The 27,033-nt window shown below is 39.7% G+C and overlaps 1 protein-coding gene across 8 annotated transcripts in view; it reads right to left on the reverse strand.

Moving 5' to 3' along the window:
• The window catches only part of LOC126278383 (integrator complex subunit 8), a 169,040-nt gene that overhangs the window by 119,087 nt on the left and 22,920 nt on the right, over positions 1-27,033 (reverse strand). For all 8 annotated transcript variants that reach the window (XM_049978469.1, XM_049978466.1, XM_049978463.1 and 5 more), the window contains 4 exons: positions 25,331-25,503; positions 24,008-24,215; positions 14,862-15,074; positions 13-244 (listed from right to left, as the gene is read on the reverse strand). In XM_049978469.1, coding sequence (XP_049834426.1) covers positions 13-244; positions 14,862-15,074; positions 24,008-24,215; positions 25,331-25,448 — 771 coding nt within the window. In that variant the 5' untranslated portion in view covers positions 25,449-25,503. The remainder of the gene's footprint in view (positions 1-12; positions 245-14,861; positions 15,075-24,007; positions 24,216-25,330; positions 25,504-27,033) is intronic.

A 27,033-nucleotide genomic window follows, 5' to 3' on the forward strand; every position in this document is an offset into this window, starting at 1 on the left:
AAAGGGACTAACCTGGCAGTGAAACTCATCATCAGATATTGTGATACCTTCCGCCCAGTTCTGGCACACGCTTGTGCTATCTTCTGTAAGCACATTAAATGTCTCTGGTGTTGGTAGAAGTGGTGCAGAAATTGTGGTGAGACGATTCAGAACTGCTATACTATTGGCTGCCTGCTTCTCCAGGCTGTGCATGAGCTCATCTAACACATGTGGTGGCACATAATTGCTGTCCTGCAGACCAGGGCTGAGAGAAGGAAAACAACACAATTATATTAATTTCAATACATACAATAACTAGTCATTTCCTTTCACAAGCAAATAATCATACACTTTTCATTGAAACAAAATTCACTTCTCTCTGAATGTACAAATAACATTAACCAAAAAAGAAAAGCATGCTTTGAAGCAGCGATTATTCATTTGCCTCTTTATTGTTATGGTGTACAGAATTTTGAGTCTTTTTTTTGTTTCTTTTTTTTAAAAAAAATGAGAGGTATAGTGATAGTTTATTAGTTATACACTAGACAGAGTAGATTTCTACTATTTGCTTGTCCTCTGTTAATGTGTACTTTGATTCTCTCAACATTCCTGAAGGATCTCTTTTTTAATGGGAACTTTTGTTCACAATGAATGAATGAAAGTGTGAGTGAACAAATGGATGAGTGTTTTGTCACAAAACCATAAAAACTGTACATAGCATATAATATGATTAGTGATATCAAACATGAGACTGTTCACAAAATTTAATCACTTGCAGCCATGGCACCATCAAATATCAGGCACAAAGCAGCCAATGAAACAGGAAAAAAAAGCAGCAATCCAACCCATGGCACTTAATGTGTAACCAATAAACAGTTCCAACTTGTGTTAAAACAAGTAAGAGTTTCAACCAATGGATAGTACCTCTAGAGGGCCGATCTGAGACATACCGCCTACTTTATGGTTAGACATTCTGCAAATTACAAATATTCACCCCGAAGGGGAAATCAAACAGTACTTGGACAGCACTAAACATATTAAGAACAGAAGTGCAAAATACAAAGTAAACATGATTAAGTGAGGTTACTCTGAAGATGAGCAGGTTGAATGTGGAAAAAAACACACAATTCAACATTTGCTCATGTGCCCAAGGATGTAGTTTAGTTTCACAGTGGAAGGTCTATTTTTATCCAATGACAAGCTATTAAAGCTGTAGAGTTTTAGAACAACAGAGTTTAGATATTCTTGCCCGGACACAGAAAGTAATGTAAATATATATAATTTTCTTAGATATAATCAACCTATCATCTATTTCTCTCAAACTTGTTATAAAGAGTATATCAAGATGTTTCAGATATTGTTTAACTGAAATGAAATTATTGTACCTGTGTCATAATGTCATTAATATAAACTTTTCTTCTGTGAGCAGCAGGAGCTGCAAACAAAAGTACACCAGTGATTAGATAATGTCTAAGGTTGTGCCATCATGTGGTTCAGTACACATTCACAATGTGCAAGATCATTTATCAAGAAATTAGAAGTTGCTGAAATCTAATTTTCTATACATCATTTTCCGCCTCTATAGATGCAATACATTTGGTTAAAAAGGACATTTTTAATTAATGCTTTCTGTGTGTCTATTAGATTGGGCAAGTCACCATAAGAATGGAATATTAACAGATACAGTAACTATTGTGGCATAATCAACTAAAGTAATGACATCTTCATCAGCCTCAAGGCAAACTGGAAGTTTTATGGCATTACAAAGACAATTTCGATTGCAATGAAATGATGTATTTATTTCACTGTTAGGTATTGTGCAATACTGCAAGTCAAATGTGAACCATGTCTGCAAGCAGCTTTATTTATATGTTTTTTGTAGTGGTCATTCCGTATGCTGTTGGTTTGAATGGTTGAATTAAAACGCTGTAACACTGGGAGGCTCTTTGTTTGGACAGATTACCATCAATGTAAATTCATATGAAGTTGACAACCGGTTATGAGTAGTCTGTTCCTTCATTCACAGCACTTAAGAAATGTGTGACAGAATTAAAATATAGCAATACTTCTCTTCCAGATGGTTCATGCAAACAATGTCACAAATCTGCAACCATAGACAAAAGTATCAAGAACATATATAATACTGCATTGGGTGATAAGGGAATGGAGGTGCGAGAAATAGTTGACACTGTGAATGTATCAGAAAGAATATAATATAATTTACATGTAGATTAAATCTGAAGAAGCACGGTGCATGATGAATGCCACATTTTTCTTATCAGAATAAAATGTGAGTGCAAAATTCTCTGCAATATTTGGGCCATTTTAAAAGGAACATTATTGATTTTGTCATAGCAAAACAAAAACAGAGAATATCTTGGTCAAACAATGGAAAATCCAGGTTGGAATGTAACAATACCAGAGAAGGAAAGTTGCTACTCAACATATAGCAGAGATGCTGAGTCACAATAGGCACAGTAAAAAGGTTCACACAATTATAGCTTTCAGCCATTAAGGCCTTTGTCAGCAACACACACACACACACACACACACACACACACACACACACACATGTAAACGCAACTTGCACATATGTCTCCAGTCTTCGAGAGCTGAAACCACATTGTGAGCAGCAGCAACAGTGCATGATGGGAGTGGCAAATGGGTGGGGGTAAGGAGGAGACTGGGGTGGGGAGGGGGAGGGATAGTATGGTGGGAGTGGCGGACAGTGAAGTGTTGCAGTTTAGATGGAGGAGAGGAGAAAAGGTGTGGAGGGGGGAGGGGGTAAGTAGTGGAAAGGAGAGGCATAAAAAGTCATTAAAAGACTGAGTGTGGCATTCAAATGACGGCTGTGTAGTGCTGGAATGGGAACAGGGAGGGGGCTGAATGGGTGAGGACAGTGACTAATGAAGGTTGAGGCCAGGAGGGTTACGGGAATGTAGAATGTATTGCAGGGAAAGTTCCCACCTGCGCTATTCAGAAAAGCTGGTGTTGGTGGGAAGGATCCATATGGCACAGTCTGTGAAGCAGTCATTGAGATCAGAGATATCATGTTTGGCAGCATGTTCAGCAACAGGGTGGTCCACTTGTTTTTTGACCACAGTTTGTCGGTGGCCGTTCATGCGGACAGACAGCTTGTTCGTTGTCATGCCTACATAGAATGCAGCACAATGGATGCAGCTTAGCTTGTAAATCACATGACTGGTTTCATAGGTAGCCCTACCTTTGATGGGATAGGTGATGTTAGTGACCAAACTGGAGTAGGTGTTGGTAGGAGGACGCATGGAACAAGGTCTTGCATCTAGGTCTATTACAGGGGTATGAGCCATGAGGTAAGGGATTGGGAGCAGGGATTGTGGAAGGATGGACGAATATATTATGTAGGTTCGGTGGACAGCGGAATACCACGGTAGGAGGGGTGGGAAAGATAGTGAGCAGAACTCTTCTCATTTCAGGGCTCAACGAGAGGTAATCGAAACCCTGACTTTGGGAGGTGATGGGAGACTGGAAAGATAAGGCAAGGGAAATTTGTTTTTGTAAAAGGATGGGAGGATAATTACGGTCAGTGAAGACTTCAGTGAGACCCTCAGTATATTTTGAGAGGGACTGCTCGTCACTGCAGATGTGACGAACACGGGTGGCTAGGCTGTACAGAAGGGACTTCTAGGTATGGAAAGGCTGCCAGCTGTCGAAGTGTAGGTACTGCCGGTGGTTAGTAGGTTTGATATGGACAGAGGTACTGATGTAGCCAACTCTGAGGTGAAGGTCAACATCTAGGAAGGTGTCTTGTTGCGTTGAGTAGGACCAGGTGAAGCAAATGGGGGAGAAGTTGTTGAGGTTCTGGAGGAATGTAAATAGGGTGTCCTCACCTTCAATCCAGATAGGAAAGATGTCATCAATGAATCTGAACCAGGTGAGGGGTTAAGGATTCTGGGTTTTTAGGAAGAATTCCTTTAGATGGCTCATGAATAGGTTAGCATATGATGGTGCCATGCGGGTGGCCATAGCCATACTGCGGATTTGTTTGTGGGTAATGCCTTCAAAGGAGAAGTAATTCTCAGTGAGGATATAGTTGTTCATGGAGACTAGGTAGGAGGTTGTTGGTTTGGAATCCACAGGGCATCTGGAAAGGTAGTGTTAAATAGCATTAAGTCCATGGGCATTAGGAATGTTAGTGTACAGGGAGGTGGCATCAATAGTGACGAGCAGGGCACCGTGTGGTAAAGGGACAGGAACTGTGGAGAGTCGGTCTAGAAAATGGTTGGTATCTTTTATATAGGAGGATAAGGTCCGGGTAATAGGTTGAAGGTGTTGGTCTACAAGAGCAGAAATTCTCTCAGTGGGGGCACAGTAACCAGCTACAACGGGGCGTCCTGAGTGGTTCCAGGTGCTGTCTGTGGCTGACACTGTCGCTGAGCCGGATGCTGTTGCCTGTTCTGTTTCAAAGGAAACCACTCAGCCTGCAATATCCAGGCAATCACAGAGGGTGGGAATATTGGTAGTTCGGAGCTCCAACGTTAGGTGTGTTATGGGGCCCCTTAGGGACTTGGCTGACAAGGAGAGTAAGGAAACCAATATGCACTCCGTGTGCATACCAGGTGGAGTCACTCCAGATGTGGAAAGGGTCCTCCCAGATGCTATGAAGAGCACAGGGTGCAGCCAACTGCAGGTGGTTGCTCACGTCGGTACCAATGACGTGTGTCGCTTTGGATCAGAAGAGATTCTCTCTGGTTTCAAGCGGCTAACAGAAGTGGTAAAGGCTGCTAGTCCTGCTTGCAAGATGAAAGCAGAGCTGACCATTTGCAGCATTGTTGACAGGACCGATTGCGGACCTCTGGTACAGAGCCAAGTGGAGGATCTAAATCAGAGGCTCAGACTGTTCTGCAACCGTGTAGGCTGCAGATTCCTCGACTTGCGCTAAAGGGTGGTTGAGTTTCGGGTTCCACTGAATAGGTCACATGTCCACTATATGCAGGAGGGGGCTACACGGGTGGAAGGGGTTGTTTGCTGTGAACTGGGCGGTTTTTTAGGTTAGAGGGTCTTGGGAAAACATAAGATGGGCTTCAGTCATAAAGGGTGCAGGCTGAACACAGGAAGAACATAGATACAGGAACCATCGGTATAACAGTTGTAAATTGTCATAGCTGTGTGGGTAAAGTACCAGAGCTAGAAGCGCTAATGGAAAGCAATGATGCTCAAATTGTTATAGGCACTGAAAGCTGGCTAAAGCCACATATAAGCTCAGCCGAAATTTTTGTGAAAAACCTAATGGTCTTCCAAAAAGATAGGCTAAACACGGTTGGCAGTGGCATGTTTGTTGCTGTTAGAAGTAGTTTAACTTGTCGCAAGATTGAAGTAGATACTTCCTGTGAGTTAGTATGGGCAGAGGTCACTGTTGGCAACCAGAATAAAATAATAATTGGATCCTTTTACTGACCTCCCAGTTCAGATGATACAGTGGCTGAAAGGTTCAAAGAAAACTTGAGTTTGATTTCAAACACGTACCCAGCTCATACGATAATAGTTGGTGGTGACTAATTTACCCTCGGTATGTTGGCGAAAATACATGTTTGATTCCAGAGGTACGCATAAAATATCATCTGAAATCATGTTAAACGCATTCACTGAAAATTATTTCAAGCAGTTAGTTCATGAGCCCACGCGAATAGTAAACAATTGTGAAAACACACTTGACCTCTTAGCAACAAATAATCCTGAGTTAATAATCAGCATCAAAGCCGATATAGGGATTAGTGAACACAGGGTTGTCGTAGCGAGATTGAATAGTGTAGACCCCAAATCCTCGAAAAATAAGCGAAAAACATACCTATTCAAAGAAGCAGATAAAAATTCACTTGACGCCTTCCTGAGAGACAATCTCCACTCATTTCAAATTAATGATATAACTGTAGACCAGATGTGGCTTAAATTCAAAGAAATAGTATCGGCAGCAATTGAGAGGATTATACCAAATAAACTAATAAAAGACGGAGCTGATCCTCCTTGGTACAAAACAGGTTAGAACACTGTTGCACAAACAACGAAACAAAAATGCCAAATTTAAACAGATGCAAAATCCCCAACATTGGCGATCCTTTACAGAAGCTCGAAACTTAGCGTGGAGTTCAGTGCGAGATGCCTATAACAGTTTCCACAATGAAACTGTCTCAAAACCTGGCACAAAATCCAAAGAGTTTCTGGTTGTATGTGAATTATGTTAGCGGCAAGAAACCATTACTGCCTTCTCTCCTCGATGACAATGGAGATACTATCGAAGACAGTGCTGCCAAAGCAGATTTACTAGACATAGCCTTCCGAAATGCCTTCACAAAAGAAGAAAAAGTAAATATGACAGAATTTGAATCTAGAACAGCTGCCAACATGAGTAACATAGAAGTAAATATCCTTGGAGTAGTGAAGCAACTCATGGTTCCTTTCGGAGTATGCTGATGCATTAGCTCCATACTTAACAATCATATACAACCGTTCGCTCGACTTAAGATCCGTGCCCAAAGACTGGAAAGTTACACAGGTCACACCCACATTCAAGAAAGGTAGTAGGAGTAATCCACTAAATTACAGGCCCATATCGTTAATGTTGATATGCAGCAGGATTTTAGAACATATATTGTTTTCGAACATTATGAATTACCTCGAAGGACATGATCTATTGACACACAGTCAACATGGGCGTAGAAAACATCGTTCCTGTGAAACACAACTAGCTCTTTATTCACATAAAGTGCTGAGTGCTATTGACAAGGGATTTCAGATCAATTCCATATTCCTGGATTTCCGGAAGGCTTTGACACTGTACCACACAAGCGGCTTGTAGTAAAATTGCCCGCTTATGAAATATCATCTCAGTTATGTGACTGGATTTGCGATTTCCTGTCAGAGAGGTCACAGTTTGTAGTAAATGATGGAAAATCATTGAGTAAAATCATTGAGTAAAACAGAAGTGATTTCAGGCGTTCCCCAGGGCAGTGTTATAGGCCCTTTGCTGTTCCTTATGTATATAAACGATATGGAAGACAATCTGAGCAGCCGTCTTCGGTTGTTTGCAGATGACACTGTCGTTTATCGACTAATAAACTCATCAGAAGATCAAAACAAAATGCAAAATGATTTAGAAAAATTATCTGAATGGTGCAAAAAGTGGCAGTTGACCCTAAATGACGAAAAGGGTGAGGTCATCCACACGAGTGCTAAAAGGAATTCGTTAAACTTTGGCTACACGATAAATCAGTCTAATCTAAAAGCCGTAAATTCAACTAAATACCTAGGTATTACAATTATGAACAATTTAAATTGGAAAGAACACATAGAAAATGTAACAGACCTACTAAGGAGACTGCCTACACTACACTTGTCCGTCCTCTTTTAGAATACTGGTGCAAGACGTGGGATCCTTACCAGGTAGGACTGACGGAGTACACCGAAAAGGTTCAAAGAAAGGCAGCATGTTTTGTATTATCGCGAAATATGGGAGAGAGAGTGTCACAGAAATGATACAGGATTTGGGCTGGAAATCATTAAAAGAAAGGAGTTTTTCGTTGCGACGTAATCTCTCCATGAAATTCCAACTTTCTCCTCCAAATGCGAAAATATTTTGTTGACATTGACCTACATAGGGTGGGACGATCACCACGATAAAATAAGGGAAATCAGAGCTCGTACGGAAAGATATAGGTGTTCCTTCTTTTTGTGCGCTACACGAGATTGGAATAATAGAGAATTGTGAAGGTGGTTTGATGAATCCTCTGGCACACACTTAAATGTGATTTGCAGATTATCCATGCAGATGTAGATGTAGACAATGAAGTAATATTCAGCAAAACTCGAGCACTACTGCGTGCTTTTTAGGCAACCAGACAGAATGCATAAAATGCTCTCATTCTCACGTAACATAGTATTCTGATTACAAACAGGATAAATGAAAATACCTAACTTTAAAAAAGGTAATTTTTCGAGGGGTGTGAGCTACGTGTCATGCAAAGGCATACTGCAGGAATTTCACTGTACTGTTGAATACTGAAGCCACTAAAGGTATTAATTAGTCAGTCATCTGGTAATCTCTTAGCTCCTTCCTTATCCGAATCCAAGAAATACGTTTCATTCCTGGAACTGTCATTTGCTACATTGATAATGAGTTGATCAGCAACAGAATCCACATTTTCCGCTCTCCTTTTATCATGTGCCATTCTATATCCTGCCAGCAATCAGCGGTGACATACAAAAGAGCTGTGGCATAAGTTCCAGTTCATCTGGCAACTTAATAGCCTTGTTGTTTCTCGTGACAAATCCTCAACTTGGCTCCAGACCAATTTTGTTGGGTTCATATTGTAATGATACGGTGGCAAATGTACAAGTTCAGCACCTGTTTGGTGTGTTCAATGCCGTGAAAATGATTGTTTTCAGGTATTTATGAGCTGCACTAGTTTATAAATCTACAAAACTATCGATTGTGCTATACATCAAATGTGTATTTGTATCAAATACAGTCCCTAACAAAACTACAAAGCCTTTTTTTTTTTTAATTTTTGAAAATCATTAAGCACAACCTATTTCTTGGCACTTCTTCATCATGTTCAACATGCATGTTTCACTACAGAGCAGAAAGCAACCTCTGCCATTTTCATTTTCATACTGTGTGCAAACAGTGCGACAATCAGATCACAATAGTACAGAGATGGAGACCACATGATTTTTGAAATAAAAACTAAACAGCTTGAGTGTGATTTAAAAAAAAGTTGATGATTGTTAATAAATTAGGATATCTTATAGTTTCATTTAATGTAACTTAGTAATAAGATGTCTAATATGTAAGTAGGAACTACTTACAATAGCGTACCAACACCAGTGGACGTATGCTACAGCTTCTGACCAATCATCATGTTTGTGTTTGTTTACATCAGGTTTATTCTTATGATGAACAGAGTATAGAGATTTAAATGATTAACGGAAAACCTCATAAAGATGTGAAACAAATGCTAACAAAGAGATAGAGGGGCTGGCCAGTACTTACCTCAGCTCAGTACAGCCGATAGATACACAAAAAACAGAACCGAAAATATATGTTCCTAGCTTTCGGAACAAATGTTCCTTCATCAGGGAGGAGAGAGGGGAAAGAAAGGGAAGAAGGGAAAGTGGATTCAGTTACTCACAACCGAGACTACCTTCTCTACCCAGCGGTTCCTACCCCTGTAACCGACCCCGCTGCAAAACCTGCCCCATGCATCCCCCCCACAACCACATACTCCAGCCCCGATACTGGTAAAACATACACAATTCAAGGCAGGGCCACGTGTGAAACTACACATGTCATTTATCAGCTGACATGCCTGCACTGCACAGCCTTTTACATCGGTATGACAACAACTAAACTGGCTGAGCGCATGAACGGACACAAACAAACTGTCCGCCTAGGAGATGTCCAATACCCAGTAGCGGAGCATGCCCTCCGGCATAATTCTAGGGACCTATGAACCTGCTACACCGTATGTGCCATTTGGCTTCTCCCACCCAACACCAGTCCCTCTGAACTGAGGAGATGGGAACTTCACTCCAACACATCCTTTCATCCCGCCATCCCCCTGGACTGAACCTACGTTAAACAACCTCACTCCCATTTACTCTTCAGTCTTCTCCTCTTTCCCTTTCCTCTTTAGCCATTCACACATCTTTTCATCCTACGTAGTTGTGTTTATCTTTATACCATATACCTCTTTACTTCTGTATGCAACCTCTTTGGTTTGAAGCTGGCACAGTAATTACAGTAGAATATCTTTGGCTTCCCTCTGACAACCATGCCTCCATCCTTGCTACCCTCCCTGGTTTCTTTCCCTGTTACTTCATTAGCTGGGTTGTGAGTAACAGAATCCACTTTCCTTCTTCTGTTTCTTTCCCCTCTATCCTCCCTGATGACGGAACATTTGTTCCGAAAGATAGGGATGTAAATTTTCGGTTCTGTTTTTTGTGTATCTATCGGCTGTACTGAGCTGAGGTAAGTACTGGCCAGCCCCTCTATCTCTTTGTTAGAGTATAGAGATTGTTAGAATATCCACCATAGTTGGCAAATTGGGCAGTTTTTGTCTTATATGTCTACTCATATCTAACGAAATTTGTCACTGGAAATCATTCTGATTGTAATGAAGGGGTAATGGCACCCACAGATGATTATTTAACAGTTCTTCTAGATTTGCTCTTCAGGGATGGACTCTTCTCATTACAAAATAGTGGATGAAGTACATAGACTACACTGAAAACAACTGTGTTAAAATACAGTTATTCATTGTTAGACTCACAGCTTTTCATCTTGATATTGTACATATGAAACCATATAAAACAGAAGGTGTCAATTATAAGAAAGCACCACAATGAGCAGCTCACATTTCTGACATGTTATTATTAACATGCTTTCCAAAATACTCTATGACTGGAGTCAAGTCTACTATTAGGATTAGTAATCAGTAATTTATTTATTCAAGTATCGTATTAAAATGATGTAGGATCTGTTAGCTTAATATAATAAAAACATGGGTCATATGAATACTTACACGTGTTTAATGAGGACAGGACTGGCTCTTAAATGTTTACTAGTTTTCAACCTGCCATGTAACTCAAGAATCTTACACTTGATTCAGTGAACTACCAATTTATTTTGAAGCTGAAGTCTATTGTTGATGCAGGTATGCAACACTACAGCAACAATTAATACAATTTTGAAAAAGCTTTTATTTATGCTTTAAGCATAAGCACAATTTTCATAAAGATAAGACTTACATAGCGCAGAACCTCTTTTCATTACACATCAATATCAGCTTTAAGTTTTATGGAGCCCCTTGTCCGAAACTTGGAAAAAAATAATTAAATAATAATTATTCAAGCTCACACTGTACTTAAGTTTGAATGGGCTGCCGTGAAACAAACAGCAGGTGATCAACAATGATCTTGTCATGATTCATGGTTGCTGCCACTATTTTTATTTACTTTTTATTTTTTCTACAGTTTCCTATTGAGGATGGCATAAAAATTTTTATAAACATTGTTTCTAAATCAAATGCTGAATAATATGGCATAATTCCTATTCGATTTAAATTGAGTTTTCTCAGAATATCTATGAAATACCATGAAAACAGCATTAAATTTGAGTTCTAAAAATGCTGCATACAAACCACTTTTAACTTAACAATATTATCTTCATTCTGAATTTTATTTGATAATAGTAATTTGCTTGGTTTCTGAGTTATGAGTCACAGAACTGTGTAATTTTATTAACCTGCGGTAACTTTGACCAATAAAACGACCCGGCAGCATTTGTTTATCGCAGTTCAAGTTTGTAAATAATATTAACTTCACGTCAACTTTAAATGACAGAAAATTGAACACCCTTCAGCCCCCCCCCCCCCAACCACCACCACCACCACCACCACCACCACCACCACCCCAACAAATAATGCAAGGTATCCAGCTGTCCAAAGTGAAATGTAACATCCCATACTTGAAACAAATTAGCTTAATGATATTAAAAATGAAATATACCGTAAACATTTCATTTAGTCTCTGGAAAAACAAAGAAAAAATACTGATAAGAGCTGCATTTCAGCAAACAAATCTATTTATTCATATCGAAGTCAGTGGCAGTATCGCAGTCAGTGGCAGCTAATTACAAAAAATTCGTAATTCTCACGAAAGTGGCTTTTTTGTGGACGTAGGTTTACTGGCTCTTTTTTACTTCTATTACTGTACATTACACTGGTGTTATTTTTTATTACCAATAGTCATACGTCCTGAAGTCCCTTAGTACAGTGAACAATACCTCTCTTTGTGTTAGGCCTTGTTTAGAAATATAGCTTCCTAACTGTTGTCCAAGACTGCACTTGCATATCAGTAAAATGAAATGAAATGAAATGTGTATGTGGCTTTACTGGTCAGGATATTTGGCCTCTTGGTGCAAGTCTTTACATTTGACACCACTACAGTGACTTGTACATCGATGATGGAGAAATGATAATGAGGACAACAGATACACCCAGTCCAGAGCAGAGCTAATCCATCCTGGCCGGGATAAAACCCAAGACCTGTGATCAAGGATCAGCAACGTTAACCATTTCTAAAGCCTCACACTGACTTCTTCAACATGCTTTTTTCCTTTACCTCCTCTTCTTTTTCCTTGTTCAACTTAATTCTGGAAATTAAATTTCTTCGTGCTAAAAATGGAAAAAGAGAGACAAAAAATAATAAGTCACTTCTTCGTGATTCTGATAATTGCTCTGGTCCAGTAAATACAATCAGCATTCCCAGAGCATCATTGGTCCTCAATGAATTCCAACTTGTATAATTCATCAATGCAAACTAGGAGATAAGATTAAAAACTTTTGGAACCACTCAATATATTTTCTGCTGTATATTTGTCATATTATCCAATGTTGCTGCTGCAGATAAGAGTGGTAGTGTAATATGTCCAGAGTAATTGTGGTAATTGTGGTAATTGCATAGTAAGTGAAATGAGCCATGTACCAAATATACAACCGGTGTTTTGTCTCTGGGATTACATGCCAGTCCAGTTAGAAAATGACATTCAAGTCAATGGTGTTAGGTCTTGTTCCAGTAACTAAAGCCAATTTCTTCCTATCTACAACCAAACTGCATTTTGATCTGAACAAATGAATCTGTGTGTGAGTAGGTATCCTTTAACTGACACTTTCTGCAGGGAGGATTTCAATTAAATAATATTACTAGTTCCTAAGATCCCATACAAAATGCATACCATAAGTGGAAGGAGTTTAATCATAAAGATAAGGTGATAAAGTGAGGCAGTATAGTTACAGTATAACGGAAAACAGTATATACTAAAAATAAATTTGTTTACACATTAGTTTGTTTCCAGGTACATGCCTGTAGTCCCAGTACATACTGAAACCGCCACACAACAGAAGCGTAGCAAGCTGCTAGAGGAGGTAAAACAAACTAGCGTAACTCAGTGATAAAGAGGAGTATTGTGCAATAATTTATTTTCATCAGCAGTGGTAATGCTGCTGTTGTTTCAGGCCAATTCAGATGGCTAAAGAAGTCATTTAGATCTGCTGGAGACAGATACAACTTTTCCTGCTGTTGCCAAAAATTAACTACAGCACAATACTGCACTTTATAACTGGGCTGCATCAGATTTTTCTGGTCCCGCTAACAGTGTGCTACAGGACTATGGTGGTGAGGGGTTCAGTAGTTACCAGGACGGCAAACAAATACCTGCAAACAAAAAAAAAAGTCAGTTTATTTTTTCGAGTTGATCGTTAAAAATTTACGACTACCCCTTTGCAGAAGTTTGTGCTCTGTTCACACCTGATAAAGGGAGACCATGTAATGGCTTCTGCAGATGGCCATTTGAAGTATTGTACATGCTCTGTTTTGCTGCTGCTGCTGCTGCTGCTGCTCCTCCTCTCTGCAATAAGAGCAGCTATAGCCTGTCCATAAGCTGAAGAGCTAGCAATGCTTGTGGTGAAAGAAACAAACTTTTCTGAGAGAACACTAACTGTTTAACTACAGGCACATCAAGAATCAGATTCTTATGTAGCAGCACATGGCAGGTGACATAAATTCTATTCAATGAGCAGAAGATTTTCAAAAATATTGCACAATGAAAAGCTTTGTATTACACTGCTTATGTGACTATATCTCTTTGTTTTATTGTGTACTCTAACTGTCGGTCAATATCTTAACTGTTTGCACAAAGAGATTTGCGCTATTCTCTGTGGCGTGCTTGCCATCTGCGCGGCAGCAATTTAAATAATAGTGCATGGAGATGTCCTTTGTCTGCATTACAGAGTGCAAAGTGTTAAAGTAAGATTCCATACCCAAGTCAGCAATATGGATACAAAATTGCTATCACGATAAGGTATATGTGTAAGTAAGTGAATAAGCCTGGAGAAAGTGTAAAACTCCTGGTTTTTCTGATGGGAAAATAGCGACCTCTGATGTTTCACAACAACAGAAAAAGATTTGACAGGAAAATAGCAGCTTATGATGTTCCAGAGCAACAGAAAAGTAATTGGCGTGAAAATCGCAACATGCAAACAGAGCAGAATTTATCTCCGAGGCAATAATCACAGACCCTGCGAAATCATACGAAAAGAAGTGAATGCAAATATCTATGTCATCTGCAGCTGGAGGATTTAGTAACTAATTTCTGTATTCCATTCATCTACAGCTGGAGGATTTAGCTAATTTCTGTATTCCATATAAGTTCCTTGGGTGTGTCCAAGTACTGCACTGCTACTAATTTGAAATGTGCATTGTAGGATGACTGGTATGAGTTTGTGAAACAGTCTGTACATACACTTGGCTCACAGCTGGGTAGAGATGAGGTGGACTTGCCTGCATGCTCTCAAGTTTGCGTACGAACTATACTTCAACAACTTAATTGTTCTCACAAAGCTAAGCTTATATTGTTCCCTTCCTCCCATGAAAGAACAATCTTCAGCAGTAATGAGACTCTAATGCAGGTCATTCGCAAGGCAGTTAAACTCACTGATTGATCAGCTAGAGAGGCAGAGTGCTTTACCGATTGTAAACACGAAATATTCGGGTTGTGAATAGAAGATTGATATTATCTTTGATTCATCAATGCTCAAACCAATACAGACCAAGAACAGTGAATCCAATATGACAAACAGAAGCTTTGATTTCATAAGAGCAGACCATTACAGGACAGAATTTATGTGAGAAACAATGCTGTGAAATTTGTCCTCCCTTGCTTTCACCTGAACAACAAATTCACACCCAGCATCCAACCTTGAAAAATAGATACTAGTTTTACATTTGATTTAAGCAACAGAGTAAATGATCCAAGAAGGAGGGGGAAATGACATATGCTTACTTACATTGATGAAGAGTTCTGACGATTCTGTTTTGGTGACACATGGTTATGCACTATTGCTCTCAGCACCCATCTGTTATACAGAGCTACAGCAAATACTAAATGAGATGGTCCTGATGTCACAGCTGCCTCCGGCATGCTGTTCACATCAAAATCCTTTTCTTGTGCCAGATACTGTAAGTCGTGGAGAAGTGTAACTTGCATGGGCAATGGTAGCCTGCAAACCAAAAAACAAAAACTGAAGACAGTCACTGACAGCTTGACAAATAGATTATTAACATTAGGCAGCAATCAGTTTCAAAATTAGTTTCAGAAATAAAACTAGGTGTTTTCCTATTGGAGAGGTACAGCCTTTCCTCTGTCCTACCGAGAAATGTCTCAGTCTGCCAAACAACACTCAACCAACACAAGACATGTTGCTTGGTGTGAGAAGCCACTGTTAAGTAAAATAAAAAAAGAAGCACTAACAGGGGGTCAAGCCTTGATACTTGATCCCGTGGCTCTTATGCCACAATATGATCACAGTGTCATATTTCACACAGTCATAATCAGAGACTCTAGAGACTATTTAGCCACTACACCAACAGCCTTCTTAGAGTGTACTACCAACAGTGTGAAATATAAACTTCAAAGTTTACATACTGGATTTAGAGAAGTGCTTTATAGTTACAGGACACTAAACAAGATACTAAAATTGCAGCCCAAGAAAATTTGCATGGCACTGTAATTACTGGAGCCCAGATTTTATATAATATCAAATTAAGAAATATGTATATAAATAAAATTGGTGAAATACATACATAAATATGTAACACAGCAATTATATATGAAAACAATTTATTTGTCTAGAAAATACAAGTTCATAGGCAGGCTAGTCAAATATCTATGGCAACTCTTAATCAGTTCACTTCTGCTGAAAAAATACTGAAGTACAAGTGTCTCTTATTCACGCATTTAAGTCACAGTGGAATGGGATGCACAGTTTACTATGATGCACTTTCCCAAATGCTATGTTGCCATGCACAGTCTAGTGTCTGTCAATATGATTTCTATAAATAAGAGATTCCTGAGCTTCGCAAAAAGTCAGTGGTGCATATTTATACAAAGGCACTGAGCTAGAATTCTCAGGGTTCTTCTATTTCATTATTAAATAAGTGAGACAAAATAACAAGATATAAGTAACCAAGTTTTTTATTCGGCACAGACTGTAGTTTACTGGAAACTACACTACCCATTTCATCTGGTACAACACTGACCTTCCGAATTGGATCTTCTATTATTCCCACAGCCTCTTGAATAGGCATGCTTAAATTCTCCAGTTTCTTGAGACTGTCAACAAGCCAGATGAAGTGACTTCTAATGTACAAAACTGAACTGAGCTCTATTCATAACTGTAGAATGCTGACATGGATTCACTCACAGACATTGCAAGATCAGAAGAAAAGTTCTCCATCACTGACTTCACAGATTGAAAGTGTTTACTGTAGAAAATCACAGCTTAGATCCTGTTGCCCACCTTATCACTGGCTCCTGAGGCACAAGTAGATCAGGTAGCAGCAGCTACCTGGTGCTGGATATTTTAAGAAAACCTTCTTCATTGCTGATACCTAAGTACAGTATTTACTTCTGTGAACTGATGTCTACTTGTCTCTGCCACTTATTGCAATGCAAAAGCCGTATATGTAATTTGCACTGAGTTTGGATACAATACATTAAATGATTTTCCCCACTTTCAACACAAATGGATCTGTGTACATCAACAGAACCTTCTTTTCTTTTATGTCACCGGTCATAGTATCTTAGTCCATCATTAATGAATTTAGCAACTGTTGAACTATTTGTTGCCCCCCAAAAATTTATAATAAGTTAATTAAGTTTTAGATGCAGCCTCAGTGTCCAACTTGCCCACAATTACATTAGCCATGAAACAGCCTACAGTATCCATCACCTCATCAGCAGAAATCCATATAGCTGCTTTGCCAATTACAATCCTGATATTTTCCAATATCTCAAAACAGCAAGAATCCAGGTAATTCTTCCTGAGAGTGGACTAGTCAGGAATGTTGCAGTTACAGTATTTCTTTAAGAAAGTTTAAATGCACGTAGCTGAAGTTTGTTCCAGTGAATGGTCCCTGGAGTTAAGGAAAACACATTTCTTTGTAAAATTCACTATTAGATTATCCAGGATTGTAGGCTGACCATGCAACTATGTAAGCAAAGCATCTTTCTTTGAAGAAATCTGTTATTTACTCCTAAGGTGTAGATTGGTTTGAAAATGTTCAATTTGAAATACTTCGTACATCCTGTATGTCTACGACCTCCAGGTGTTCATACAGGAGCTGTCATGCACTTTACAGTGAGTTAAGTTTCGTAAATGCAGTAACTAACCAACTGATAAATTTTTGCTAGTAGAATTTCTTTTATACAAGCTGTTTGCGAAAAACATTCTACAAATGGAAAGGAACAAAAACGTATTAAACTTCCTAAGCCAGAAATATAGTGAAGTATGGTGTCTATGATAATCAAGACCCGCTGTATCATAAGGAGGCACAATGGCACTCAGTTATTTCTGAGTAAACATACATAGAACTTTGTATGTGTGAGTTTCAGTTTGTATATGTAGCACCTTAACTGGAACAAGACCATGTTTGATTTGATCACATCTTTTGCTTTACTTCAGTATGCTTGGAAAGAGAAACTAGTTGTAGTCGGCAAGAAAGTTTGCTCACAAAATAAACAAACAAATTGTTTATTTCTTATTTCCAGTGAGGTCAAGTTGCCTCCTACATTACTATGTCAAATGAATGAATTACTTCCTGTATTATTGACAGAAGCTTGTCAAAATAATTGCACCCATTCTCACAACGTTCCAAAATTGCTATGGATATTCGGGTCTTAACCTCATTAACATGAAATATGTGCCCCTGCATCCGTTCCTTCTTTCCAGGGCCGAACCCAACAATTTCTGACTTTTTGTCGTCATCATCATTCCTCCATAATCCTGAGGGTTACAGACACTGCCAGGGCAAAACTTCCAAAAAATTGGGAGTACAAATTAAAATCCATGGAGAAGAAATGAAAACTTGCAAGGTTTGCAGACAACATCATAATTCTGTTAGACACAGCAATAAGGATGATGCAGGACGAACATCAACAAAAGCAAAATGAGGATAATGGAATGTAGTTGAATTAAGTCACGTGGTGTTGAGGGCATTAGATTAGGAAATGAGACACTTAAATTGGTAGACGAGTTTTGCTATTTGGGAAGCAAAATAACTGATGATGGTCGAAGTAGAGAGGATGTAAAATGCAGACTGGAAATGACAAGAAATGTGTTTCTAAAAAAGGGAAATTTGTTGATATCCAGTATTGATTTAAGTGTCAGGAAGTCATTTCTGAAAGTATTTGTATGAAGCATTGCCATGTATAGCAGTGATACATAGACAATAAACAGTTTAGACACGAAGAGAATAGAAGCTTTTGAAATGTGGTGCTACAGAAGAATGCTGAAGATTAGATGGGTAGATCATGTAACTAATGAGAAGGCACTGATCAGAATTGGAGAGAAGAGGAGTTTGTGGAACAACTTGACTAGAAGAAGGGATTGGTTGGTCAGATACGTTCTGAGGCATCAAGGGACCACCAATTTAGTACTGGAGGGAATCGTGGAGGGTAAAAATCATAGAGGGTGACCAAGAGATAAATACACTACACAGGTTCAGAAGGATGTAGGTTGCAGCAGTTACTCGGAGATTAAGAGGCTTGCACAGGATAAAGTAGCATGGAGAGCTGCATCAAACCAGTCTCTGGACTAAAGACCACAACAACAGGAACGTCCTCTATATGGCCCATAAACAGGTTGTCAAGGAGGGTGCCATGTGGGCGCCCATGGCTGTGAAATGGATTTGTTTTTATACCTTCCCTTCAAAGGAGAAGTAGTTGTAAGGATAAAGTTAGAAGGTTTATAGTAGAGGAGTCAGTTAATTGGTAGAGGCCTTCTGTCAAGAAGCCACTGTGATTCGTGACAGAAGTTGTGGAACATTTGCCTGCAGGTAGGATGATTGAGTCATCGTCTTACTGACTTTATCCTAACCTACAACTACTGTTCCTTTGAAGGGAGGGTATGCTGTGTCTCTCACCAAAGACTTCACTGACAGGCACTATCCTTCAGACCTAGTCTGCTTCCTATCTCCCATGCCATTTCCCATCACCCCCTTCAACCTCCCTACAACCAGCCACAAATGAGTGTCTCCTTCATCACCCAGTACTACCCAAATGGGAACAACTGAACCACATTCTTTGCCAGGGCTTTGATTACCTATCATCATGTCCTAAAATGGGGGACATCATACTGAGGATACTTCCCACCCCTCCAAGAGAGGTGTTCTGTCACCCACCCAACCTCCACAGCATCCTAGTCCATCCATATGCCACTCCCAATCTAAAACCGTTGCCACATTGATCATATGCCTGTGGATGACCCAAGTGCAAGAGCTGCACACCCACCCAGCACATCCTATTTAAGCCTTTCACAGGTTTATCCTACCCTGTCAGGGACCAGGCCATCTGTGAAAGCAGCCATGTTGTTTACTAGCTCTGCTGAAATCATTGCTGTCCAACAGGATGAACGGCCATAGTCAAACTGCGACCAAGAGCAAAGTAGGCCACACTGTGGCACAACATGCAACTGAACATAACATGCTTGCTGTCAATGGCTGCTTCACTACCCGAGCCATCTGGATCCTCCCCTGCTCCACCAGTTCTTCCGTACTACACAGATGAGAGTTATCCTTACCACACATTCTCCATTCCCGTAAATATCCTGGCTTCAGGTTACAGTAATATCTGTCCCCACACCCTCCACCCAACAGTTTCTACTCCCTCTGCCTTATCACCTTCTCACCATTCTCATCTCCCATCACCTTCTCACCATTCTCATCTCCCACCCTCTTTGTTTGCTGCCCTCTGCCAATGGACCCACCTATATTTCACCGTTCCTCTCCTTTTTCACTCCTTTGTTTCCACACCTCCCTGCCCCACAACCTTCTGACACTGCACCTATTGGAATTCTATTCCCTGCACACACTGCCAGACAATGTACATCTCTCTTCCCACCCCTACACTAATATCTCTTCCTCATCCCTGCCCCCTGCAGATTTCTGCTTGCATCCCACATGATACTTGCATTCTGGCCCAAGATGTTGGAGTTGGTGGTCATGTGTGCATGAGGTGTGTATGAATGGTGTGTGTGTCTCTTTTGCTGATGAAGTCTGTGGTTGAAAACTTTATACACAACTCTTAATTGTGCCTGTCTGCAACTCAATGAGTCTTCTTTGTGGTAAGTAGCAGTCTATCTATTCCTACATTGTTGATATTCCTACCTGGAGTTCCCATTGTTTTAGTGATGAAATCTTCTCAAGCCTCCAGCTGAGTGATTGCACTGAAATTCCACTATGTCTCGAAGAGTGTCATTCTCATCTCTTCTGACGAAGGGTCCAGATTGTACAGGCATCCCATATACATACCCCGAGTGGTGGCTGTCATTCACCATGCCTTCCCCAAGGAACAGGGTTCAGCAATATCAAGGTCATCTTTCGACCACCATGTAAAACGAAAGATATTTTTGGCTTAATAAAGAACAAATTACAATAGCAAATATCCGGCACATATAGCATCATTTGAGAGTGTGACCACCAGTACATCGATTAAACACAGCCCTCCCAATGGATAAATATTGGAGGAATGTGAATTACTGACCCATAATTGTCAAAATTGTTTTTATCTCATCTCTTGCATACCAAGACAAAAATAATGGCTTTCAAGAGGTCTGAGATTGCTGCATGCAATGCATGAGATGCATACATCTAGGGCATTAAGGTACATCATTGGCAGAACACACTCTGAATAAAGCACATTTCTTCAGATTTGAGGAAAGAAAAATTTTGTATTTGGCTATTGGCTTTTGGAAGAGCATCACTAAAGAATCAACTGAGATAATGCTCCATGACAATCTTGTTAACAGTGACAAGGCGAGCAACTTTGGCTCAGAACCCTGCACTAGCTGCTATATGCCAAGAATCAGAGATGGCTGTGATTCAGGTATACTTTGCCAGGGGATGATGAGAGTGACCCTCACAGCCACCATGACAGAAGTTCAAGAAGATTTCATCAGTATTATATGCTGTAAAGTCTAGATTCAAACCTAAGTTTTATTGATGATGCTGTTATGTTTGCCTCTAGTGCAAATAAACTTCAACAACTAATGGAGGAACTTAATACAGCTTGATTGAAAGAAGTCTGTCAAAGTCAGGTACAATAAGGCTAAAATTAAATAGAACTAATGTATTGCACTTTTCAGGCAAATTACTTAGAGTGATACATGGAAATACATTAGACGCGCTATAGAAAATGGTCAACAGGAAGTATGGTATTGAGAAGTTTCGCAGTTGAACAGAACAAGCCTACAACCAAACAAAGAAGTGGAAATTAAGTTCCTGTCTTCAACATAACTGTAGAATTGTGCTCTAATGCAACATTTGAGAAACCATAAATAATGTAGAAATGTGAGTTATTGACCAACAATTGTCAAAATTGTTTTTATCTCAGCTATTGTGCAACAATACAAAAAATAGTGGATTTAAGAGGTCAGGGAATTTTCCAACATCAAATGTGTGGTTGTTATATTTGACTAACTCAACGGTGCATTATGCACTATTTGGAGTTATGGGTGCCTAAAGGTTTAATGTCGGCAGGTAGCCCTGGCCAAGGACGATAAATTACACATTCACACCTTCGCAAGAGACCACCAGTGAACAGTCTCCAACCAATCACTTTGTCTTAAGCTTATGGCTCATGCATGACTGCACTGCTAAGTACAAAACTGTTTTGTATGGAGAAGGATAAAAATGTATTTTGAAATCTATATGTCTCATTGGTTGTAAATAACACAGGTTTTATTAATAACATTTGCAGTTCATTACAAACCAAATGTATCTGAACAAATGTACAGTACAGGTAAATTCCTGGTCATCTGCAAACATATAAAATAAACATTTCTCTCAAGGATATGAATGAACATTAATCATTCAGCTGGCAAGTACATACAAGAAACCCAGTTCTGAAAATAAAACCCAGGAGAATAATGATGCTGCACTTCCTACACAATACAATGAAAACAACATATGGATAGAAAAGGCTGTGACCATTCTACACACATCACCTCAGTTCAGAGAGTTCTGGAACCTGTACAGAAAACTGAAACACAAATCAACATAAACATCATTTCCGCCCTTTTTATTGCTCATAAAAACCAGACACTGCATGTTGTACCATGATACAGCGAGACCTTCAGTGGTGGTGGTCCAAATTGCTGTACACACTGGAACCTCTAATACACAGTAACACGTCTTCTTGCATTGATGCATGCTTGTATTCGCCGTGGCATACTATCCACAAGTTCATCAAGGCACTGTTGGTCCAGATTGTCCCACTACTAAACAACAATTTGGTGTAGATCCCTTAGAGTGGTTGGTTGATCACATCATCCATCAGCCCATTTCAATCGATCCCAGACATGTTCGATAGGGATCACGTCTGGAGAACATGCTGCCACTCTAGTTGAGCGATGTCATTATCCTGAAGAAAGTCATTCACAAGATGTGAACTATGGGGCGGATACAGTCGTCCATGAAGATGAATGCCTCGCCAAAATGCTGCCGATATGGTTGCACTATTGGTTGGAGGATGGCATTCACATATCATACAGCCCCTACGGCGCCTTCCATGGCCACCAGTGGCGTATGTCGGCCCCATATAATGCCACCCCAAAACATTAGGGAACCTCCACCTTGCTGCACTTGCTGGACAGTGCGTCTACGGAGTTCAACCTGACCACGTTGCCTCCAAACACGTCTCAGATGATTGTCTGGTTGAAGGCATATGCGACACTCATCGATGATGAGAACGTGATGAAAATCCTGAGCGGTCTATTCGGCATGTTGTTGAGCCCATCTGCAGTGCGCTGCATGCTGTCGTGGTTGCAAAGATGGACCTCGCCACGGACACTGGAAGCGAAGTTGTGCATCATGGAACCTATTGCGCACAGTTTGAGTTGCAATACAATGTCCTGTAGCTGCGCAAAAATCATTATTCAAAATGGTGGCATTGCTGTCAGGGTTCCTCTGAGCCATATTCCATAGGTAGCAGCCATCCACTGCAGTAGTAGCCCTTGGGGGGCCTGAGCAAGGCATGTCATCGACAGTTCCTGTCTCTCTGTATATGCTCCTTGTCCAAACAACATTACTTTGTTTCATTCTGAGGCACCTGGACAATTTCCTTGTTGAGATCACTTTGTGGCACAAAATAACAATGCGGCTGCGACTGAACCATGGGATTGACCATCTAGGCATGGTTGAACTACAGACAACACAAGCCGTGTACCTCCTTCCTGGTGGAATGACTGGAACTGATCAGCTTTCAGACCCCCACTGTCTAATAGGTGCTGCTCATGCATGGTTGTTCACATCTTTGGGCAGGTTTAGTGACATCTCTGAACAGTCAAAGGGACTGTGTCTGTAATACAATATCCACAGTCAACGACTACCTTCAGGAGTTCTGGGAACTAGGTTGATGCAAAACTTTTTTTGATGTGTGTATGTATGTGAGAATATTAGAAAATCATAGCTAAAGATGGATTGTTTGAAATCTGATACCAAATATTTTAATGGGCTTTGTGATCCCAAAATGCTAAATAACAACCTGTTAAACAAAAGCGTGTTGACTTTTCCGATATTTTGAGGATCCTCACACCTGAACCAGAGCCCTAATCAAAGGAAATAGAACTCGGGCTACTGGGACAGTAGTAAATCACATTACTCATCTCTACTGATCATAAAAAATAGAACTCTACAAAATTATTTCTCAGTATTTCATGGCTACTGAGAATATTGTATCTTCCACATTTAGTTTCATTAGTGTAAGAAAGACAGAAAGAAATCTTCAGCTAAGACTACAACGAGACTCAGATTTTTTTATCCGTTTAGGAGGCAGTCACAAATATCCATTTCTGTGCATTTTTACTGTTTGACAACTTCATTTCAGACCTTGATAAGAAGCAAAGTAATATCAGATAAAAAAATAATAATTACTTACTTGTTTTCCAATATATCAAGGTCCCATTTAAGATATGCTGCTATCTTTAATGACAATATTTTCAAAGCCAAGTTCTTGAGGCTTCTCTTCCCAACACCATCATCTGGCTTGACCATATCACTTTCTGAATCAGTGGCTTTGGTTTCTTGATCCTTTTGCTCATTATGAATTGACAAGAACTTGATTATAAGATCTGTTGGAGATGGATCTGAAAAGCATTTACTTACATAAGTCTCCTCCGTATTTCCCCAAATACGTAGACAGTGTATTATGAGGCATGTTTTTTAAGTAAGTACTGTTTTGAAATTTAAAAAATACATGCTAAGATATCTCAATAATTTTATTTTTACATGAAAGCCTGTACCTTAATCTACTTTTCTACATAGTTTCTGTCAATATTGAGGCACTTGTCATAACACTGTACCAGTTTTTGAATACCCTCCTCATAGAAGCCTGACTTGTTAACCACTGCATCACCACTGTTTTGACTTCATCATCGTCTTGAAGATGCTGACCGGCCAGGTGTTTCTTCAAATGCAGGAACAGATGGTAGGCACTGAGCGCAAGATCGGAGGATGATCTAGAGATTCCCATCGAAAAGATGTGATGAAATCTTTGGTCTGATTCGCCACATGCGGACGGGCATTGTCTTGCAGCAAAACAATGCCCTTGCTCAACTCCCATGGACTGTTGCTTTGATTCTGGTGTGATGTACGCCACCCATGTCTAAACGTTTGGTTTTGTGCACACCCATCAACATTTTCGGTACCCAACGTGCGCACAATTTTTGGCAATTCAAGTTCTCGGTCACAATGCCATACAAAACACTACGAGACATTAGGAAAGTCATCCCACAAGGAGGAAATCGTAAAGCATCTGTTTTCTCTCACTTTATTGTCCACTTCCTGCTCCAGACTTTCATTAACGACCGAAGGACACCCATTCCGTTGTTCATCATGCACATATGTGTTGCCATCTTTAAATGCTCTCACCCACTTTTTTTAACCATTCCATCACTCATAATGTTTTCTCTGTAAACTGAACAAATCTCACTATGAATATTGATCACTTTTAGGCCTTTAACACTAGGAAATCTTTTAACAGCCCGTACTTCACAGTTGGCGGGACTCACGATTATCGGAGGCATCTTAAACACTCAGTACACAATGTAAACAAGGTATAATCAGACTGTAATGGCGTCAGTGTGTAGATTAAAGCACAGGCTTTCATGGAAAAATAAAATTATTGAGATATCTTAGCACATCTTTTTTTAATTTCAAAATGGTACTTACTTAAAAAAACACTCCTCGTACAAATACATACCAGGATTACTTTTCTGAAGATGTTCTTGTAGCAACTCTGGTTTTAGTAGGAATTCAAACCACAATATTGTGTCTGGAGATATGGGCACAGTTCCTGGTCGCAATAAATCAACATCCATTTCGAACGGAAAGATACTTGCATGGATCCTGCTGTCAGCCAACCCTTTTTAATAACTGAAACATTCAAGTGACAACAATGAAAGGAGTGAAAATGTTTAGTAACTACATATATAAACTCTAAACATTATGAAATCCAAGGAATATGTAATATGCATTCCACTCAACAATACGGAAGGTTTGAAAAGTGCTGTTACAGAAGAATTTATTTTGTGGTGACATCATTTGTCACACATCAATAATAAAACTGAGTGATATAGAATTTGTTTTGATTTGAAAACTGCAGTTTGGTTCATGACTCCCTGACAACAACATGTGTTTTGTACATATCTTCTATGTAGTGTTATTTCAATAAATTAGTCTTGTGTTTTTAACGTTTGTCCATCTTTTGTAGTAGGGTAAAGTGAGTGAGTACACATGTGACCTCAAATTACAGAAATAATGTCTTCCATGTTGCATGACTTAACACACCACCACAACAATGGAAGATCAACAACCACTACATATAAACAAGATAATCAGTATTAATACAGCTGCAGCATCCAAGTTTTGCCGGTGACTTCATCACAAATGCACAATTCAACTATATCATCAATAACTCCAGCAACTCCAATACAGATACTAGTTTTGTGGACAACTTTTCCAACAGAATGTTTCATTTGAGAGCAGTGCATTTTTCAGCAATGCCAAAGACAAATTAGACCTTACCTTTACTAACATGGATCAAGACTTAGTATCGTTGCCCATCTACAAGCAATCATATCAGAACTTTAAAGGTACAGTAATAAAGTGCCTGTCAGTACCTAAGGAACAGCATTTCCAATGCATCCTAAATGAAAAGGCCATTGGAAATCGAAGCCCATGAGAATTGTTATGGCACCTATGTAATTTGGTGGGTCAGGAAATGCAATACATAACATGTGGTTCTATCGCCTGCCATCTACAATAAGTATGGTTTTGATGGTACATAGCAATTTATCATTATTACTTTAGCAGAAAGGTGGACACAATTGTTCATTTTTCCCCTATGGCACTTGCTGAAATGTGTTACAACAAATGTAGTGCCAGACACCGATTCATGGCAATGTTACAGAATGAAAGGAAAACATTAGTACCTCAGATTGATGCCACCCAAGCTGAAGCAGATTGGGAAAAACATAAACTTCTCTTCATCTTAAGAGACCTACAGTACTGTTTGAGTATCCTAGAAGAAGAAATTACTGTCAACTGCTGTGCAAATGATGTTCCGTCTCCTCAACAGCACAGCCACAAGACAGAAGTCAACAAAGTCACACTTCTGCTTGGTGCTGGCATGACATTAATCAAAAGGAAATCTTTGTTCTGGCATTCCAAATCACCTTATGATGTGACCCTGAAAAACATCAACAAAGCCCATACATTTCTGGGACTCAAAGTGAAAATACGTTCCAAGTTGCTCATGGTCTGTCCTAGCTGAAGTTCACGCTTACGCAAGCATTGCATTTCAATGCTTTACATGGCCATGAGATGACAAACAGTGCTACCTGCTGGCAAAAGGTTGTTTACATTTTCAACAAATCGATGTTGGTTGGCTCACTTTCGGACCTA

The sequence above is a fragment of the Schistocerca gregaria genome, chromosome 6 (assembly GCF_023897955.1).
Source record: "Schistocerca gregaria isolate iqSchGreg1 chromosome 6, iqSchGreg1.2, whole genome shotgun sequence".
Lineage (NCBI taxonomy): Eukaryota > Metazoa > Arthropoda > Insecta > Orthoptera > Acrididae > Schistocerca > Schistocerca gregaria.